General features: G+C 38.4%; 1 protein-coding gene across 5 annotated transcripts in view; it reads right to left on the bottom strand.

Moving 5' to 3' along the window:
- The window catches only part of LOC130555312 (receptor tyrosine-protein kinase erbB-4-like), a 261,288-nt gene that overhangs the window by 41,753 nt on the left and 196,788 nt on the right, over positions 1–22,747 (bottom strand). For 3 of the 5 annotated variants that reach the window (XM_057335417.1, XM_057335419.1, XM_057335418.1), the window contains exons 12-19: positions 21,199–21,398; positions 17,616–17,748; positions 15,655–15,726; positions 14,439–14,532; positions 10,718–10,872; positions 8,516–8,560; positions 2,677–2,809; positions 454–576 (exon numbers count right to left, since the gene is read on the bottom strand). In XM_057335417.1, the coding sequence (XP_057191400.1) occupies positions 454–576; positions 2,677–2,809; positions 8,516–8,560; positions 10,718–10,872; positions 14,439–14,532; positions 15,655–15,726; positions 17,616–17,748; positions 21,199–21,398 (955 nt within the window). The remainder of the gene's footprint in view (positions 1–453; positions 577–2,676; positions 2,810–8,515; positions 8,561–10,717; positions 10,873–14,438; positions 14,533–15,654; positions 15,727–17,615; positions 17,749–21,198; positions 21,399–22,747) is intronic. The other 2 variants (XM_057335420.1, XM_057335422.1) reach the window with 1 other exon arrangement.

Here is a 22,747-nt window from a genome sequence, read left to right as displayed (position 1 = left end):
TTTTCTGTGTTTTCACCTTTTTCTTGTTTTTACAGGTACAACTTTAATTGTTTTGCTTATAGTCAATATGTCTCATGTACAGCTGCTTTGTAACAATGAAAATTGTAAAATATATAAATAAAGTTGAGTTGAGTTGAAAAGAAGACTCTCTGTTCTCATTTAATATGAATACGTCTACAGGATTTCTTTTTTGTCGTTAACTAAGTTTAAATTGATTATTTAGACAAATAAAAGCAGCTCTTCTCAACAAGTCTGTAGCACACATGGTCTGTAAGAGTTACAAGTCAAAGCTCATTCCTGGAGGTTTTGTAAAATACCCCAAGTGTTCTTATTTTAAGCAATAATAATGTTGATAATTGCTTAATGAGTCATAAAATCACATCTGTAAAAACAAGCGTGTCTCTAGCTCGGTGTCTTGCTTCTCATTACCCTCAACCACTTTGAGGTCATTACCTTGTAAACAGTGCCAAAGGCTCCGGCTCCGAGGATCTTTACCCTTTTCAGCTCAGTCTCCTTCAGAATGCGCAGCTGTGCCTGGTTGGGGGCCGCACCGCTGGGCGTAAGGGGCTCCACCAACTGAACCGTGCAAAACAAAAGAGTGAGTCTCCATAAGTGATGTTATAAATCTGGGACATTCAATCTGGACAATCAATTAATGTTCAACACTAACTCAAATAAATTGCAGCGCATACACCACAGTTTATGAATTCCCTGTAATTTATTTATTCTTTCTGTGCTATTATGTGGTACACATCCGAGTAAGGGAGTCCAATCAATGAATGAAAACCCCTGGCGATCAAGCAACCAATTGAAATGCAAGAATGGAACAGAGATAAGAGCAAAGCAAAGAGAGAAGATATTGGAACAATGACAGAGAAATAGGGAAGGTTAACCTGATAAAAAATATGAAGACAGAGGGTGGAGGAGAGAAATTGTGAGAGAGGGAAAGCAAAAGAGAGAAAGACAGAGCGTAAATCAGTCGTTCTATCGACCCTTCGCGCCGTCCCCCGGCTCATCACAGCCGCCTGATTAAAAAACAATAGCACTTCTTCATTTAAATGGAATTGTAAATCAGGAGCCTGGACACAAGAAGGCGGAGGAGAGCCAGGGGAGGGGCTTTTCAAAGATGAGCTGTGATACAGGGAGCTGTCCGGACCAGCTGGTGCTGAAACACAGATCAGGAGCTGTCCGTGGTCCTGATGTAGCTCAGAGGTGCTGAAAGTCTAAGCAGAAATCATGTGGTTCTCTTTCAACTTAACTAGACAAACAAATTTAAGATCATGCAAACAAGGGGATACTTGTCTTTTACTTGTGGTTATATGTTTATAACTAGAAATATTCAAATATGTATTTTTGTGCAATTTTATATATAATTTGAAAGAAAATATATGTATTTCTCAACCCAAGGTATTAATTGTTTTATGTGTGAACCTTATTAACAATAATTGGGAATTAAATGTGGTTTGTCAATTATTCTAAACAAATTCAGGTTAGTGTCAATGAACAGTTTGTAAAGGTGACGCTGTGTATATAACAGATAAAAATGTTGGAAACGATGTTTTAGACAGTTTGGGTTATTGGCATGTGTGATGTCCATTTTCACATTAAAGGTATACGATTTCGTTTAGGAAGAAAACGTGGGTTTGCTCCGCATCTTTGGAGATATTATTCTCTCTGCTCAGAGCCTCGGGTCATACGGATATATGCACATTTGAGGAGGAGGGGTCAGAACCTACGGATTCATGCGCAACCTGCATTCTTATGAATCCTCCACCTACACAGTGATATGAAAAACCTTGTGATATTAAGATGTAAGAAAAGAACAAGTAGAAAGAAGGATAAAAAGAAAATAAGGACATGTTGAAGGATTAAGAATACAAATAACACACGAGTAATAAAATCAATCATGCTAATGTGCTTTGACATCATGACATCGAAGACCTGACTTTTCATTCATGTTTGGGTAAAGTCAATTATAGCATTAGTAGTATCATCATTAAAATAAGACTGGCACATTTGACCACACATCTTTATTAATGTGCCAAGTTATTACACTGCTTGGTAACAGTAAACAATTAGGATAATGAAGTATATTGCTTAGCTAATGGATTACTATGATGATTATTCGTAATAAATGCAACTCTTTATTGAACATCAATGTCTTTTATCATAGTGCTGTTGCCCCAATAAACCAGTCAAATCCATTTGTTACAGCGATTGAGCCCCCCTGTTCTGCAGGGCCTATCGTGGCTTATTGCTTTAACTGATTTCCAATTAACTGAATCATGACAGCTGATGCACTAAATGCCACAGTCTTCCCTGTCTGTGAGTCTCATTTTAGGCCAGTTTGATGTGGGTGAGGACTAACATTAAAACTTAAAAAGCCTCTTGCAAAACATGCATGAGATAATAACTAAACCAGCATGGAATTCTCTTGAAAATTCAATCAGGAAATGATCTCACTCATCTCCTCTCAGTAGTGAGTACTTCCTCTCTCACTGAGACGCACGGAGGGCCCACAGATCACACTCAGCTCCTCATGCTTCTCATTCAGGAGCTGCTTCTGGTCTCTGATTGGCTCTTGACTTTTAGAGGTTTTCAGGACCCATGAAATTATAGAGTATGGTCGTCTGAATCTGACAGGTATAGAAGGTATAAAGCTTGAGCGTGTCTAACCTCAGTCTCCAGGAAGCGTCTCAGGGCTCTCTTCTTCTTTATTCTTCTCCTCCTAACTGATATTGCAATGCTCAAGCCCACGATGATCACCACAAACAGCCCACCGATAACCCCGGCGGCAATGAGCGGAGTCCTGAGCCAAAGAGAGGCAAGACAATTAACATGACAAGCTACACATATCAAGAATTTTAAATTTGGACATTGCAAAAATAACTTTAAATGCCCAACAAACATTTTTGTTTACTATTGTTTCAGAAACTATGAAAATAAATGAGGAATAAATGACTACTCGCTTACAACTTTAATTATTTAGACAATGAGTCAAATTATATTTTTTAATAGTTAAAGTGTGCCAATACAGTATGTTACCAGAGTCATAAACTTGTGTTCAGAACTTTTATAGTAATATAACGTTTAATATGAATAAATACTTATAAGCATTGAACAACATCAATTGCTCTTATTTGATCAAATTATTCAATATTATTAAGAATTATATTAATTGTGTGTGGTTTAATATTTAAACCAAAAATTAAGAGCCATATCATTCCAAAATGTTTGAGCATGTCATCAGCACAGCAGAATGCTTCCAAAAACACTTGCGGAACTGAAAGATGGAAATATTCATAACACAATTTTCCTGTAAGTCAAAATAAGTAAAACTCTGAAAAAAGTGAAGTTTCCCTCCTCAAAAAATGGAGAAACATCAGAACAGTGGGGTGGAAATGAAAAATCTTTCATAAATGAGCAGGAACCTGCAAAAAGCATTTCTCTCAGACAGATGTTCAATAAGAACTAGATACAGCCTTTCCAACCGATGTCATCTTGCATCAGTCCTCTCTGGGCTGTACTTTGAGCGTTCAGCCTGAATTTCAGCGTGAACATTAATGAAAGACCTAATTCAGTTAGCATGGAAGGCAGGACAACATCGGCTCGGCTGCATACAATACACAGCACAAGCTGTCCTATTACAGCTCTGTCATTCTGATTCCAGCCTTTCACACTAAGTTTCACTGCATGTCCTTATTCATCCCCATTTCTTTCTGCAAAGGGATGCAAGCGAATCCACAAAACTTTTGTTGCCGCTGTGTTATCCTTAAACTGTTCTATAGTATGTATACAATAGTGGTGAATGAGAAAGGTGTTCCTAAAAAACAAAGTCTAACACTGCATTGCAAACCTGGGATTTAAAAACTTGAAATAATTTATAATCTTAAATTATTTTAAAAAGTTTGAAGAAAAAAACAATTTTAAAGGGGATGTGCAACGGTGTTTCATGCATTCAGACTTCTTTACGATGTTAAACGTGCTGTCTTCTCATGCTTAACATGGTCAACTTGTCAAAAAACGAGTTGGACTTATGACGTAGTATTTCTGTGCTCGATACACTCCCCCAGCGTTCGTATAGGTTTCGGAAGTTTTTTTCGTACATGAAATTCTGTTTCGTAACAACTTCTCTTAGTCTGTTATTAGACAATTTTCCTGGAAAACACGCCCATGCGTCAACCCGCGAGAGAGAGATGAAAGAGCACGCCCACGCATCAACCATGGAGACTGGGAGAAAGAGCACTTGCGAAGTTCAGCTGTGTTTGTTTCTTCACTGCATTTCTGGAAGGAATGTTATATAAACTGTGGATATAACGCTGGATTTGCAGATCGTTTGAAACTGATAGACAGAGCAGTGGTATGTGAACCTAATCATATGTCTGTGTCTTGTTGGCAATCGGCACGTACGTGCATAAGGCACACCATATGAACTTATTGTGAATCAACAGTTATGCAGGGATGATGCGATGATGTATTGTGTGCTCATGCTTTAGTTCCGCAAACCCCCCCCCCCACACGCATTCAGGAGGTTGTCTGTTTTCTGAAATAATCGTACAGCTGTACAACTAAATACTCTTCGAAGATACAAAGTATGCAATACTACTCTATAGGTACTCAAGATTAATATGAGATTGGCAGAAACTGCGTGTGTTACATCCGCTTTAAGAAATTTAATTAAAAGAAACAAATTGAAGGAATTATTATGACGTTTTAAAGGAAAAACAGGAAATTATTCATTGTTATAAAATGAGTAAAAATGTTAAAGGTTAAACAGTATTTTTAGGTCCTTAATCAAACTTAATCTTGGTCATATTAAGCCTGCTAACCTGCTTTCTATAAAAGGTCACATTCTTCTTATTTCTTCCAAAGAAGCACTGAACATTTTGATTTATTCTCTTATCAAATTTGTGGGTGCGCCCCAAGTGCATTGTAATTAAAAGCAAAAAATATATACTGTATGTAAAAATATTTTAAAATTCTGAGGACCATGTAAAGCATTTCAGTATAAATATAAACATCATTATAGGTGTAATAAAAGATTATAATTTAGAATGGAAAAGCCATACATTGCTGAGATGTATCGACTGTTTTAGGAACATAAATTAAAGATCAAAATGCATAAAATGCAAATTATGATAAATAAATAAACAGATCAAAATAAATAGATAATTAATTTCAGTTTTTACAACACTAGAGCAACTACAACAAGCTGAAAATGGAACCGATATATTCAATGTCCTATTAAAGGGACAAAATTCCAAATTTCTTTGTTCTGTTGAACACAAAGGAAAATATTTGGAAGATTTCATCCCCCATTTACTGCCATACAAGGGAAAATAAATACTGTGGGGGTCAATGGGGGATGAGACCTGTTTGGTTACTGACATTCACCCAAATATCTTCCTTTGTGTTCAGCAGAACAAAGAAATGTTTACAGGTTTAGAATAATCTGAGGGTGAGTAAACTATGACAGAATTTTAATTTTTTGGTGAACTGTCCCTTTAACGTCTCATTTACAGTCCACTAGCAACAAGCCTAAGCTTTTTTTTTTTTTAAGAAATGTTTGCATTCTGTTCCATTGTCCTGTGCTTTTATAGCTTGTTTTGTGCAAGAAAAGCCATCCTGTCCGTACGCCTAGATGAAATCTTTTGCCTTGAGACAAGAAAAGCCAGTTATTTCTGTCTAAAACCGAGCAGGGGGAAGACAGACACCGTAAGATGGACTCTGTGGATGTTATTGTTTGGTCTTCCCTCCTGTGTAAACGTGAAACTGTAAGTTTGTGGAATGAAAATGAAATCCCACCCAATAAGACGTGAGCGTGAAACATTGCCCGGGCATGATGAGCGATAGACTGCTAGATTATCTCTGGGCCAGATGAGAATCTCCCCCGTTAATTTGATATTGATCTGCAGTCACAATACAAAAGCTTATGGACCGCCACAAGTATAGATCCCACGTGCATGAGGGAGCCGCTGTCGCACTGACAATGAGCAGGCAATTATGTTGATGCTGCATTGCTGTCAACGTGTAGCGTAGTGTGCCGCTGCCGTATATTGCAGGAGACGCGGGACAGGGTGTCTGACATCTTGTTTTATGTAACCTGCCATGTCTTTTCCAAGCTAGCAAGAGATGGTTTGAAGAGATACAATTTTCTTTTGCACCTTTCAGCACAAGCGTGCTTTGCTCACATTAATGCCATTGATTCTATGAATGGTTGCTGAAGCGCTATGAAAACACATGCCTGTTTAAATGTGTTTTCAATGTCTAAATAATGACAGCATCTACTAAGCCCTACATTGCGTTTCTATCTTCTTTATGTGACTGTGCTGTTGTGAGCGTGGCCAATCATCTGCCTCACCTCAGACACACTAGAGATGTTCACGTCTCCCCTGAGTGTCTTTGGTCTCCAGGGTTACTGCTCTTTTTCTTCAGGGTTACTGCTTGCAGTCTGTACTGTGATAGTCTGTCCAAACAACCAGCGCACAGACTAGTAGTGAACAAGATTTATCTATATTTCTGTAGAAAAGGCCTATCACTTCTTTCAACAGCGATCTGTGTCAACTGTTTACTTAAAAAAATGTTTTATTTAAAAAAAATTGGTAATTTGCTTTTAGTTTGTAATTGGATATAATTGTGGAATTTCTTCATTCTAAAACAAAAGTGCAGTCTTTATTTCAACCTTGGTGTATTTTTGGAATTGGGGCAGAGATACTGGCTTTTATCCAAACCAACTTGTAGTGCATTTAAAGTTTACTTGGAATCAAACCAATGAGCTTGGCCTTGCTACAGCCATGCTTTATCAGTCGATCTACAGTAATATCAAACCTTAAACTGGATAAAACTCAAGATTATAATGGAATACACTGGTGTGCTATTTAATACCACCATCGAAAACCACCAAAATCGCAAAATCCTGTGTGCAGTTCCTTCTCTAAAACGCTCCTTGGGAACATGACTTATTCAAACCCAAATAATCAGAATGGTAATTTTATCCTACCAGGTATCGGTCAGTCTTTGAATGGTTGTGGCACCGCACCTGAGACGTGTGATTCTTAGTTTTGTCTTCCTCCCTGCCAGCGCTCTGTATAACATTACGGTGGATTTGAAACAGCAAATGCATTTGCTCCGAGCACTTAATGGTATGTTGTTCCTGTTCTCCCATGAGAGCGAAGGAAAGTGATATCAATTCATCAAATATGCTGCAAAGCAAATGCTCTCACACACATATACACACACGCACGCAGGCCTCACAGCAGCACATTAATCACAGAACGTTGGCTTGGTCATTATATAACTTTCCATCTCCAACACCCCAACCCTGTTTGCTGTTCTTGAGTTGAAAGGCAGAGAGGTTTTTTGTTGAAAGGCAGCTGGGACTAAAACAATGATCAAGAGCAGAAAGAGGAGGGTACATTTTAATGTGCGATGTGGGGTTTTTGAAAGTTAAAAGTGAAAATGCTGAAAATGTTTTATCTTATTTAACGCATCATGCTTAAATTGCTTAGTATTAGGTATTTCCTAATATCAAAACCTAAAGATCTATGTTATCTTCACATATTTTAACATATCGTCGCTGTCCTTCAGCAACCTTGGTTGTCCAAATTCAATGTTTTTCATGAAATGGAAAAAACACTGTACATTTTGAATAGTTAAATACTGTGTTGTCAAAGTTCACAAGCACTTAAAATAGTTTTTAGATACTTGCAAAACCCAGTGGCAAACATAAACGGTGACTAATAAAAATGATTTATGGCAAATGAAAATAAAAATCATGAAATATGGAGATGTTCAGAAGGACAGCAGCGATATCTTAACATATGTCCCAGAGAATCTTGTGGGCCTAAGTGGAAGCAAGGCAATCTGATCAACATCATTACTGTAACAAAATTTAAAATACTCAGTTATTTTACAGTATAATACCGAACACTTCCAAGTTATAAATGAAAAAAATCAACATTTTCTATGTTTGTAGTCTTAGCTTTTGACTCCAATGCATTACATTTACATTTACATTTAAGTAATGGCAGACGCTTTTATCCAAAGCGACTTACAAGTAGGAGAGCATATAAACATTTTGTCAACACGCTAAACAGTACCGTTAGTTTACTGCATGAACATTATGAAGTTAGAGGGTGTATCATTCTGTGTGTGTGCTCCAAGTAGAATAATACAGAATTATGTGGTGACAAGAACCTCTGGACAGTGATGCTCTATTGATGCCAGTGTGACTAGAATCTAGTGCTAGACATTGGACGCAACACCAAAATAGAGGCCACGAATAAATGATGGCTTGAGGGAGGGCGAGCGAGACAGAAAATAAAGATGAGAGAGAAACTGGAGCCAAGATTCTGACCTTGCAAACCTACTGACAGTGGAAGTCACTGTGCCTTAGAGAATGAGTGTGCATTTGTGTGTGTAGAAGAGAATGCATGCCACTCAAAGAATAGAGCCAAATATGAGACATGATTACTCTTAGAGGTATTTAGACGTAAAATAATAAAAAATATTATACCTGTCCATCATACCAATGCAGTCTTGTAGACGGGGTCCAGTGCATCTGAAACAAATAAATTAGTTAATCAGTTAAAACAAAGACATTGTCACATTGTTTAGTTGTGGTCCACTAATGTAACAAGATTAGGGCTGTCAAACGATTAATCGCGATTAATCGCATCCAGAATAAAAGTTTGTGTTTACATAATATATGTCTGTGTACTGTGCATATTAATTTTGTATTTATAAATACAAACACATACACATGAATACATATTTAGGAAATATTTACATGTATTTATTTATATTTACCAATAATTGAAATGATATATAAATGTTTATTCATTTTTAGATTTTTCTTAAATATATGCATGTGTGGGTGTTAATAAATACAAAATTATTATGCACAGTACACAGATATATATTATGTAAACACAAACGCGATTAATCGTTTGACAGCCCTAAACAAGATAATAAAGTTTCAAGAGTGCTTACTTTCTACCCAAAGGCTAGTTTACCGAGCCCAGAAAATAATATATTAGTGAAATTTACGCCTCTCAATAAGAATTTCGATACAACACCATCTAATATGCTTCTTCATTTAAAAAGTTAATCTGATAATATAATTAATATAGATTTTTGGCATGTTTTTTTCCCGAAGAAGTTTCTCATGTAATTATTTAAGCAAGCAAGAAAATAAGCTAAGAGTTTGCAAAGTGGTTATAATATTTTTGTTAGATTAATATTAATGACACCACTGACAGATTTGTTCCGCTGAATTTACACCGCAGGGCCTAATGCACAGAAGTCAAATCCTTTTACACAAACCTCATCATTTTCGACCCAACTGTTTAGATTACTACCAATTGTTTACAATAGTTGCCATCCGTATTCCCTATTCACAATTTACACTTCGACAGAGTTCCATTTTCTTCGAGAACGCATGACTAAAATAAAAAGCAATAGTAGTGACCTTGAGCTTCATATTTACTGAATTGACTAAAGACAAAGATGATTATAGAGTGCTCATGGAGAAAAAAATGACAAAAAATAATCTTTGATCTAGGGTGTATAATTAACATTGAAAGGTAAATGCCTCTGTTACAGACAGTTTCTCTTTAGAGAGAGATTAGTGAAGACAGAAAGAGCGTGTGTGTGCATCTTTCATCGGAAGTTCTTCCATCTGGAGAGCTATTCCTCCATTCACAAGCAGATGTTTTTAAACAGCTTTACTACAACCATATTCTCCCGCCTGTTGTGAGTACAAGTCTCAAAGGGGTTAAGATGATCCTAAAAATGCACTATAGAAGACTGTAGAATGACAAGGTGCTTAGGAGGTTGGGGATATAACTTTTTTGCAATACATGTATTTAAAATTTAGGCATGTACATGTAAGTGCAAGGTAAGTCGACAAAATGTAAGGTAAGATTTCACAGAAGCAAAAGTCTGTATTTTAAATGCATATAAATTTGTCAAAATTTCAGGAGAACACCAGCATAATACTTAATAATACATCTCTACTACAGATGTAAAGATGAGACAATCATCATTTGCAGGCTTTCATGTGACAGGGAAGAAGACACAAATCCTGTGTAAAGTGAAAGTGCACGATTCCCACAGTGGACTTTTTTGTGCAGGTAATCTGAGCTGTCACTCATTTTAACCCCGAGGGCCTGAGGTTAAGCTGCAGGTGCCCAGCAGGATAAATTTAGAGAGCGTGATGGTTATCATTTAGTCCAAAGTTAGATCGCCGAGACGCAGCAAGGGCAAACTCTTTCTTCTAAAATTAATGATGTTTTATGCACAGGCAGCTCTGAGGACACAAGCGCTCTTAAAAGGGTCAGTGAATTGAAGAATAGGCTCTCCGAACATCCTGAGGCTAGAAGTGACGTAGCAAACAAGCGAATGAATTAGTCTATGTGCAAGCACTGTGGGGTTTTTGCTTTACATTTTCTAATATTTAATGAAAGTAGGTTACAAATGATTTATAAAACCAATTTATTCTTATGCTACATTGTAATTGCAATACATACATGCTGCATGTATGAATATGTACACAGTATTCCATAAACAACCAAAACATAAATAATAGTTAAGCAACATATTTTTCATGCTTGACCTTTTTTTTTAAAAAGCACCTGCCGTCTTTGTCGTGACACCGTTAGAAATACTGCACATAACACACACACAACTTGCAAACATTTAACAAACACATCCATACCCCTGGGTACAGTTGACATGGCAAGGGTGACACTCATTGTTGGTCTCAGCGTATTTGAAGATGAAGCTGTTTGTTCCCTGGAGGCCATCAGGGCATTTCTCCACACAGTTGGGCCCGTCCTTAAAGTGAAGGCATTTAACACAGTGATCAGGACCCTGTGTGTGAGGAAAAAGAGAGCGAGAGGAGGTAAAGGAGACATAAAATACCAGCAAGCACTGATAATAACCATCCCTCACCACACACACAATGACCATAACAATCAGCCGGCGCAGGATTTATGGTGGTAATATGGAGAGAGGAGGCAGAAGAGGGGGAATTGTTAGCTCGGATATCAATATAAGAACTGTTAGAGTCACACAGGCACCTCAACAACTAAAAGACAAATAACACTTTGCAGACAATATGAAAAGGCGCTCCATATTGTTCCTTTAAGGGTCAGACGTGCGCGCAGCACTCACATCACCTTGCGAAACATCTGCATGCAGATACTATAAGTCTGCCGAAGATATGTGCTTCTATATGACTGAACCTCTTGTGAGAAATTAATAAATGCCTTCAAGCAATTACAGCTGCTCTTCATTTCACGCTGTAAACCGGCTCTGATGCAATAAAGCAGCAGCTAGTAAACGGCCATGCGAGCCAGACACGGAACATCCAGCTCCACTCCGTGAAATCTGCCGCTTTCGGCAAACACATGCGCGGCTCACGATTGATGTTAAATAGTTGTTGGAGCTGTGGCCTAGTACTTACATAATGCCAAAAAGGAGGGAAAAGCTTGACTAGCCTAGCATGATTTTTTCTTCCTACATTGGATTATTCATTAATGAATTGCAATTGTCATAATTCGCTTTTAATTGGGAATGTTGACTGTACAATTTGGCATTGATAAAGAACGGCTATAAAGCTTGCAGGAAATAAGCATTTTAGCCAGTGTACAAGGCGACTACATTTCCCATCATCCTCTGTGGCAGCAAAGAAAGAAGTCATCAAATATAAAGAGAAAGCAATGTAGCAAAAGCTGTCTTCATCTATAAATTAAAAAGAAACAATGATTTAATACAGACCAAAATAACTTGAAAGTGTTTCACGTTACGTCAAACTCAATACAAACTCGCATATAGGAGCTTCCCGCGAGGAGCCGGCAGCATTACCGAGCATCCATCGAGCGTCTAGGAAAGACCAATTATTACATCTCAAAACAGAGATAAGGGTTGTGCAGAAACTCCTCCAAGGCTGAATAAAAAGAAGCTAATCTGAATCTCAGGTAATTGTGTTGCTTCTCCAGACACCTGCTGCATGAACATCTTCATTTCCACACCACAACAAAAATGAAGAAACTATCTGTTAGTGTTGTTTAATTACGCCTTTGTGCAGCAGATGTTTCCTTGTCGTTTTACGGATAGCATAGACCACTCAACTGTAAACAAGTTAATAACAATAAACATTTTAGGAGCAGGCTAGTCTTAGCTTAAGGGGTATTAACATTCATGCGTCTCGTCCGACCACAAAGCTGTGCAAGTATGTAAATCCTCTAGATGATGCAGTGGAGACAGAGAGCAATACACGAGAGGTCTGAGATACATGAGACATGATCAGGGCTGGACTGGGAAGAAAAATAGGCCATGGCATTTTTAGGCCCGCATCGGCCCTCCACCGAATCTGTCGACGGGGAGGGGGGGGAATGCATGCATACGTGTCTTTTGCATTCGCGTTGCGTGCATTCGCATTTATAATACGTCCGTCTAAGCGGCCAACGCCTCCGTTACGGCCCCAATACGTTAGCGGCATACGCGTCCATTCCGGCCCCATACGTTAGCGGCTCACCGAGAAAACGCGCGGTACGCCAGATGGCCAGTCCGCCCCTGGACATGATGCAGACGTGTTATGCATCTGGATGTTCAAGATGTATAATTGCCACATGATATATGTGCGTGAAGTCTAAATACCCCTCATCTATGGCTATACCATGAAATTAGAAAAAGAAATTATAAATGAAATACAACATGTATGTATGTCTTTATTCTCAAATCAGAATTTCAGTCATCTCTTAGATAACACACACATACACAAGTTTCAGTAACTCAGATACTAAGATCCTTAGTAGACATCTGACTTTGGTTACTTAGATGGGTAATTTATTGTTTGGGTTATGGTTTGTCTGTAGAAATTTTTATAATCTTTAATATTATTTCAATAAAATCTAAGGATCTAGCAAAGAATCTAAATAAAAGAGAGAATATCTGTTATATAAAGAGGCTCATTGTTCTGGGCTGCCAAACTGCTAAAGAAAGTCAGGACACGCACATAGTTTTACAGAGTTTGTGTCTGACTTGAGTCTCGGTGGGCTCATGATCGCGTCATCTGCGAGACCTCTCGGTTTGAGTCAAGCAGACAACAGCCCGAGGCCTCGGAGCATTAGAGACGGATCGGCCAAATCCTCTTTGTGCAACACACGTACACACGAGCGCACGACCGTACGCACCTCGTCATGTTGTCATCCATTTAAACCAAAGCGCTCGAGGCTGTTTTGAAAAAGGGACAGAGTTGAGCACACAGCCCATCTGGGGAAATGCTCCCCTAGTCTGATCAAATTCATGGACATCGAAACAGCTTATTCGCCCAACTCTCAGGTCCCTCTTTGGGGAAGGGCGCTCTGTAAACACTTGCTAAGATTAGGCAACTTAATCTACTTTCTCACTAAATTAACAAGAAGCTAAATCAATCCCAGAGCAGCGAAAGTACACTTCAGGAAGGGGTTCAATTAATCATTGGACCAAGCCAATCGAAATCAGTGTCTGCTGTTCAGCCAGGTTTGTGCTCCAAGGTAATAGATATTGAAAGAGATCACACTGAATTAAAATAAACATACATCCAGAGTCTAAAATGAACACGGGCCGGAACCGAATGCAAGTTAAAAATTGGCTTTGGAAAGAAATACGCTCAATTTTTTTTAATAAGTGCAACTTTACAAAATTAGAATGATAGTCTGAACCTTGTTAGACATACAAAGAGCTAAAAATGTCTTGTCATTGCATGTTCAATTTAGCAAAAATTAAAATCTATCATTTATTCACCCACACGTCATTCAAAACCTGCACATGAATCTTTCTTCTGTTGACAATAAAAGAAGATATTTTAAGAAACAATAGTCAATGGAGGCCAGTGCTGTTTGGTTACCAACATTCTTCAAAATGACTTCTTTTGCATTCTGCAAAAGAATGAAAGTCATGGTTTGGCACAACATGAGAGGTATAAATAATTTTCATTTTTGGGTGAACAATACCCTCTGATCCATCAAAATGAAAATATAAGGAGCTCAAAATCACAGTCTCAACAGTTTTATGAGACTTCAATATGTGTTTTGAGTGCCATACTGGTCTGGACAAATATGCAAGGCAAAAAAAGCTAAAAAATCATACAAATCCAATGATGTTATAAATATTGCAAAATACAGTTCATGTTCCAGTAAGAAAAAATCATGGCTGCAGACCTTTTCAAATTCCCCCAGTTTTTTAAACGGAGAAATATGGTCCATTAACATGTCAAAATACTGCTCAGGCTGACTGTTCAGTCATGGTGGAAGCAATAATGAAGATCCTTTACAAAAAAGCTTCAACATATTTTAGTTTATAGTAACACCATGGTATTTTTAGGATTATATGACTGGCTCAATGAACATGGTTCACTAGGTGAAAAGCAGACATGCAGAGACGAAACTCACAGGTCCAGTGCAGGTAAGACCATCATCTTCTGCCACCTCACACTGTGCATCACACTCCAAGCACACTGAGCCATTAGCAAATTCACGCAAGTCCCTGCTAGAACGAGAGAGAGAGTAGAAAAAAAGAGAAGGATTAGATCACATGGTACATTACATACAGTAACAATTTGTATAGGTATTAGAGAACATTGAAATTTGCAGAACATTGAAAATTGCACTCTTCCAGGTATTTCATCCAAAGGGTCTAAACAGCGTTCATCACTCAATCACCACTAATCTTTCAAAGAACGTTCAATTTTCAGACTACATACATTCAGAGACCCGAATTAGAGCATCCAGTCATACAGTAAGGAAAATTCAAAGCAGCGCCGTCTCACACACCGAACCTTTGTGAAATCACAGCCATAGGGAATTCAGTGCCTGAGGCGCTGCACGGCCGTACACGGGAGACAGTGGAATCTAACACATCCGTTTGGTGTTTATAGCACTTGTGGTTCACATCTCAGATGGCTGCTACGAAATCTAGCAACAGCTGGCAAACACAGTTACCATTGACCAAAAACAAGCAGTCAACGGCTTTCATCACCTATCCAAGTGACAATTCATCAGGCGAGCACAGGGGCACCTCAAACCACCATGCTGAGAAAATCAGCCAAGGGACTTTTGAAACAAATAATCACGAAGTGCTGTGACACTTTTGTTTTGTCATCCTGTAACTCTGGTGGACATTGTGAAACCTGACATCAGTTGGAGAGAGAAATGGAGTATGGTAGCCCAGTGGGTGAGACAGAAGAAATATGAATATGTGAAGATGTAAGCCAACTTCCCTGTCGAAAAAAACAGCGTATGTTTTCAACAGGGTTAACAGACAGAAACATTTAATTATTCTTAAGTAATTAATTATTACTTCAGAGTGGAGATCAGACTGCCTGAGATACATGTTAATATCACGGGAACTATATGCATGTATATTCAAATTCTGAACTGTACGTCCAACAAATCATTTTTGTCTGTTTGCTCCTAATTTAAAGTGAGTCGTCTTGTGTGAACAGTGGGTGCGACCGCAGAGGTCAGAGACAGAGCAAACACAGACTCTCTGATCACCTTGTAAACACAGATACATTCACACACAGATATCGGAACACTGGGTGTGGCAAGGATGATACGTGACAGTGCGAGACAGTGGTGCGTCTGTGCGCCTGTAGCCGTGCCGTACCTCTCCGAACCTGCCTCCCGCTTCTCGACAATGTAGGGCCTGGTGAACAGCTTGGGCCTAGAGCCAGACAGTCTGCAAGGCAAAAGAATCATGTGGGACGATCGCAGGGTGAACCAGCCCTGAGCTACACACAGCCTTCAATAAACAGATGCACCCTGCCCGCTGATTCACTGTCAATCACTGACAGAGAAGACAAGTGACATCACCAATTAAAGTGATAGTTCACCCAAAAATGAAAATTCTGTCATCATTTACTCACCCATACTATGCTTTTCTTTCTTCCGCCAAACACAAATATATATACAGTATATATATATATATATTTGGAGAATGTTGTTAACTGGCACCTATTCACTTGCATTGGTTTTGTGTCCATTCAATAGAAGTGAGCGGGTGCCGCAGCTGTTCGGTTACCAACTTTTTGTCAAATAGCTTCTTTTGTGTTTTGCAGAAGGAAGAACGTCATACAGATGTAAATGATGACAGAATTTTCATTTTTGGGTGGACTATCACTTTAAGCCCACAATTACGGGACACTTTCACGAATGGGGTCGCAAATGTGGGAAACGGCAAGTTATTCAATTTTTTATTAAACTAAATCCAAATTAAAGCTAAAGATTTAAAAAACGGTGGCACTACGAAGCAAAACTATTGGATACAATCAGAATACCACAGATAAGATCACAAGAGTTCTCGCAACAATAAAATGGGATTTGTGTTACGAATTGAAAAGCATACATTTTTCTGCATAAAAAAGGACAAGGGAACGAGTAAAACGGCATTCATTGTTGTTCCAGAATGTGAATGTGTTTGCTTATTGTCTTGTTTTAGCCCTGGGCAAAGGAGAAAATAAATTTCACTGGTTCATTCAGTCAAATCAATCAAATGCTGATATTCGTCTTTCCCTTCGAGCGTTACGAAGGCACAAAACAAATAAAGAGGGAATTCAAATCCAATCTCCGATTTACCTTCTCGACAACACTGATCAACAGTTTCATTGTGTATTTATTCTAATTGTGCAAACCAAGACAAAAACAAAGCCAGCTTATCCATACAAAACCATAGAAAAAAAACTGTTGCAAAAATGAAGGTCTACACCAGCATGAATTATCGCTAGTTCGGGTTCGGTCCATGCAAACACAGTGCAACGGTAAGTGTAAATGAGTTTTCATTTTAAACTGAATGCGAAACTAACATACCGCCCAACAACACAAAGACAACGAACACCCAACCTCTTCACTGTTATTTTTGCTGACTGAAGGAAAAGACAGACCTATTGCAAATAACACAATTTTCTAGAATGTATACATATACACGTTATAATGTATATTTTCTGTACAGCATATAAATCCTTTCACGTTCACTAAATCCTCCCGTCTACCCAAGGAATTAAAACCATGGTTTCTGATTCTTCACACGTCGCCGTATTTGATGTAGACGTCACCTTAGGTAGGAGATGAACCTAGCTCATCTTGCCCACCCAAACGCTGTTATTTGTTTATCAGCTCAACCTAGTTTACGTTTCATCATCGCAACCTGCTATTCAAAGCCTGAGGACACGCTGCTATGATGTTTTGTGCTTGTTTGCCTAGAGGACGCAGGCATGCATCTTTATGAAATCCCAAGGGACCACAGACAGCTACAACATTAGCAAGACACGCCTCCTACAAGTGAACATGAATGCACGATGAATATACAAAAGGTTCAATTTCCCTTTCAGAATAACACCGCATGCTTTTTGTCTTGAAAAATGTAGCACAGGTTAGAAAATAATGCAAGATAGAGGCACTGTCACAAAGACTTTTAGATCCTCATTTATATGTAAGCTGCTCCGTCATGTTGACCCAAATGCACATTTGAGTACACTAAAGTAGAATGAAAAGTTATATCAAATGGATGAAATAATGTATATTAGTAAAGATCTTGAACAAATAAACCATTTATATAATTAAACGGCTTACCCTTCATGCAGGTTGCATGACTCTACACAGGTGCGGCCCCTGCTGAAGAACCGACAGGACAGGCACTGGTCAGGCCCCGGACCCCAGCAGCCGGTATCCGAACACAATGGATCACATACCATACGGTCTAAAACTGCAAAGGAATGCAAGTAAATGGCTATTAAAGATGTTATATTCAATAAAATGTGCATGGACTATGAGCATGTACTAAACAGTGTTGAGCAAAAAGTTAATTCAGTTTTCTTTCCTTCATAGTTCTATACTGGAATTTCAATTATTAAGTGAGACCGCTCTAATTTACTATTGTTATTATTCATAGTAAATGTAAAAATGACAAACTAATTTATGTCCATAGTAAACCATGCAGTCTATAGAAGAAAAAAATCTTGTCAAATTGTGATTGAACAACACACACACCATCTTGTCCGGTCATGGTTCTCTTACGCTTGTAAAGGCTGGTTGTATATGAACTGCTGTATTTGGAAATGGAATTCTGAAAGGACATAATGGTCCAGACGCCCACCCTCCGAGGAGCTGGATCCTGCAACAGCTGTGAGAGTTGCAAAATAATGCTGACACTATACTTGAAGAGGACTCATAGACACGTGTGACAGATGCAGTTCTAACCTCTAAAATGAATCAACTTCTGGGAAGAGTAATGGGAAGTTGGAAACTGAAGTTCCAAAAGAAAGTGACCACAAAAACTTTTTTCATCCAATTATCTAAGATGTTTAAAAAAGATAAAACAGAGATAACATGGATCAGGTTTTGGACAAAAGTAGTCCATGTTGTCAATGTTAGCATTTTTTTTCAAAAACGCTTTAGAAAACTGAGTCGGGCCGAGAACCAAAACAAACTTGTAGCCAATCAGCAGTAAGGGGCGTGTCCGCTCATGTTGACGGAGGGAAGAGAGCAAGCGGGCATTAGAAAGACTGTAGAAAGGGCAATGTCTTATTTATTATATAAAAGTAAAGGGTCTGTGGGTTTTAGGTATAAAAAGAAGGATAAAAGTCAGGCAGGAGCTAGGACCCGCGTTAATATTACAAAGACTTTCCAGTGGTGACGCGTTGGAGAGCACGATCATCTAAAAATCACGTACGAGGAGGTTGCTATGATTCAGATCAGTTGGTTGATCTGGAACCATTGTGCTGCTTGTATAGACTCGTGTCGTCTTCGCTTATTTTATTCATTTGCAATGTTATTCGTGTGGTGTAAGCTATGGTAAAGCATTTCATGCCTGCGTTGCATAGCATGTTTGTGGGCGGAGCAATGCAGGAAGGGGCGTGTTCCTGTTGGGTAGTAGTGTTTGTTGTCGATTTCAAATAACAACAACAGTTTACAGAAATCGATTACCCTACCTTTAATGCATAAGAGGATGTACAGTCTCGACCAAATACAATGGAGAGGAAGATATTTCCCAATACATTTTTATTAAAGATGCAATCGGTAACTTTTCTTTAGTTTGTTTAAATATGCAGTAAAGAAAAAAGTTTCGTAATTTTACTGCATGTTTAGTCATGGCAATATACACAGACAATAAAGCAAACAAGCTCATTAAGGATTTTGCCTATTTGTCTCAGACTTTTGGTCCCCTCTGCATCTTATCATTCCCATCATTATTTCGAAAAGCAATTCCTTGATATTGATTTGACTTTACTGAACACTAATGATCATCTTTGATGGTGTATTTTCTACGTGGCATAATAATTTTATTTTAAAAATCAAAAGATGAATCGGCAGTAACAAAAATGTAAACACTTCAGACAGAACTACACAAAGTCTTTCTTCGGAAGCAAAACATTTTGTTTGAAGGACCAACTTGGTTCCTAACGCAGGCGAACACAGACGAATGGGAAACACTTTCTGCTGTACTTTTTGTGTTAGATTGATTAAATAACCCCCAGTTTGGGATGTGCTGACGTCAAAAGCAGCGCTAGGTTGGTTTCCAGGGAGACAGGTAAGAGCTGAAGGGATCAGTGCCTTCATAAGGCTACGGTTGACTCGAGACAAACAATTGGTGTTGCATCACAACATCCTGCGTAATGGAAAAGAGGACCAAAAAATGGGCAAATAACAACTTTTACATAATAATAAATACAACGAGAAGGAAACAAAATCTCAACACACCGGAGAAAGTTAAAAGTCCCTTGGGTGATTATAGCTTTTGGAAAAAAATCACATCTGAAATGTCAGAAATTGTTGCCGTCTCTCTCTGCAATTAATTCGCCACAACGGCTTAAGGAGCAACTTAACATTTGCAAAGAACGGATAATTAGATTGTCGATCTGTGTTAAAACGCACCGTATTATGGTCTCAGACAAAAAGTCACTTTAGGTTTCAGGTTTTACTGTAACATAAATCAACATCTTTCAATCCTTAAAACCTCAAAGTGCTTAGATGTGTTTTGGGCCCCGGGCTTTTCTGAAGGGTAAAAGGGTGGCACCGTAGGGGGCTGCTTCAGCACACATATTCAGTGCTTTTCACAAAAGAGTGAAACGTCTAGATGCCTCTTGACCCTTCCATCTGCGAAGAAACTCCGGACCCTCACGTCCCCCGGTGGGCTCAGTGAGGTGTACTCACCCGGGCAGAGGTAAGGGTAGTTGCACCAGCCAACTCCAGAGTGACAGAGTTTAGTGCCTCAAAGTCAGCGCGCTCTGCATGAGACGCCGTGAACCCTCACAGCTGTTAGGGTGAGGTAGGACACACAGCAGCTGGGGGTCTGAGACCGGTACTGGGCCAAATGAATGACATCCGGTCCCCCCCAAAAAACCTTACAGGTCATATATTGCTCATAGTCCGGTACATTAGGTTTTTTATGTAAGATTGGCCTTTCGTGAATGGATATAACAATATCCTCGCACTCACGGAGGCCAAGACAGAACTGTGTCGAGGTGATGACATATTGATTTTAGCTGATGTACTGTAAGTGCACTTCTTGGGTTTAGAAAACTAGTTTCACAACTTTTTCTCAGGAAATGTACTCATCCATAAAACAGAAATAGCTTCTAAGTCTTGAAGGAATTGTTCACTGAAAATTTAAAGTTGTGTTTATAGGGTACGGAATTTAAACTACTGGAAATCTTGTTTGTAAATATACATGGCTGACTAAAGCCTTGTTTATCTTTGACATGTCCCGTGGAGACATTTGTTGCTCATATGTACCAAAACGGGACATATTACTATTATAAGGGTACCGTCCCAATGACAGATTTTCTAAAAAAAAATCTGAAATCACAGATGTTCAACTTCAAAAACGTTTGCCAAATTTGTATTATTCTAAGTAATAAAGGTTACTATAAATGAAAATTTCAATATGATTGCAAACATTTATCATGAAGATGATTATTTTTAGCTACAGTCATATACAGCAATACTTTATGAATTGCAACAGTTGTCTCATTTGTATCTACTTCTAATTCTCCAAACTAAAGCAAAAAGGAAAAGACCCAATAAAAAAGGTGATACCTAAATGAGAACACCAAATCTCGTGAGCTTTAAGAGCAACTTTAAACAAATCTAGTTTTTCGCCCACAGGAACAAGATATACGATCTCAAAATAAGTGGAAGAGAGCAAGAGACTCACTACACTCTTTGGGGTCCCGGTTATTGCGGATCAGGGCCTTCTGGGTGTTGGTGCGGAAAAGGCGCGTCCAGTTGACGGTGTTGTAGTAGCAAAGTTGGCTGTTGTTAGAGACGTAGATGTTTCCTGCACTAACCTCATTGAGCGACTGCAGCTGCAGTGAGGAAATCCACTGCTGCTTTAACACCAGTAGGGAGATGCCACTAAAAAGAAGAGAACAAAAGGAAAAGTTTGTTTCCAAACAAAACATCTGAAATATGGAAACATACATAAATCACTATACATATGATATATAAATGTAAGTAGTTCACAGTTATTCAAATTTTTATTTATGCTATGAATATATTAAATAAACAATTTTATGCAATGAATATATTTCTTTAGATCATTTGAATTCCAAGTATATTAAAAAATCTTCAATGATTCATAATCATTCATAGACTTTAATGTGTCTCACATAGTTTGCATGAATGGAGAGCAAAACTTCTAAAAGCAATCTTAAAAAATGAGATCGCTTCATAATTTCATAAACAGAGGGAATGATTTGTCAGTGCGACAGTGCGCTGTTGCTATTCCAAAGCAAGTGTTCAGCTTTCGTCCCCCATCTTCAGGCGGTGAGGATCTCCCACTGCAGATTTTTTGAGATCAGTTAATACGGAGCCATAATCACGACAGTGTTTTTTAATCACAGGCGGGCGTGCTGAAGAGCACATCAAAGGGGCTTAGAGACGGCCGTCAGAGAGAGTCAGAGAGCTGAACGTGCAGGTGCACTTAGACACTGACATCGCTCTCATCGCACTGACCTGACTCTCTAAGAGTTCTCTTCCGCTCTCTCTCTTCTCCGTGTCAGATGCATTAGACGCTGGGTGTTTCTTTAGTGTATAATGTGACAGACAGTAATTGGTACAGTGGTAATGCTTTCAGCAAATGATCCCGCAAATGATCCCGCAAATGATCCCGCAAATGTTAAAACTGACTGGTGGATACATACATGCACCCTCTCTTTTCGCTTCTGGTTCTTTAACTGATCAAATGGATGTGGAACTGTGTGAATGGAGCGTTTCACTGCAACTCTTTGAACTCTTGGCAAGAAAGGCTTGGCATCTTTAAAAACACAAAATCTATCCAACATGGACCATAAAGGCTAAGATGAAATGCATATTATATGTGGAGAGGATGTTGTGATTATTAATCGCATCTATGAAATCACGTAAACATGAACCTACATTTATTCCAAACTAAGCTTAAGGTGTAAACGCTGTACTTTTTATACATATTTTGTTTGTTTATGTCTGTTTGTTTGGCTTAACTAATAACATACATCCGCAGAAAAAAAACTGAGACCATTTCAAAATTATTTTCAGTTTTTCTGAATTTACTATTTATAGGTATGTGTTAGGCAAAGTGTTAATTTTGTTTCATTCTGTAAACTACTAACAGCATATCTCCCAAATTTCAAATAAAAATATTGTTTCTATTTGCATTTATTTGTAGAAAATGCTCTGTATTTTTTCAGTTCACACTTTTAAGCAATATTACAGTTTTATTTGTA

Source organism: Triplophysa rosa, linkage group LG6 (assembly GCF_024868665.1).
Source record: "Triplophysa rosa linkage group LG6, Trosa_1v2, whole genome shotgun sequence".
Taxonomy (NCBI): Eukaryota; Metazoa; Chordata; class Actinopteri; order Cypriniformes; family Nemacheilidae; genus Triplophysa; species Triplophysa rosa.
This window is presented reverse-complemented; position numbering and strand designations above follow the sequence as displayed.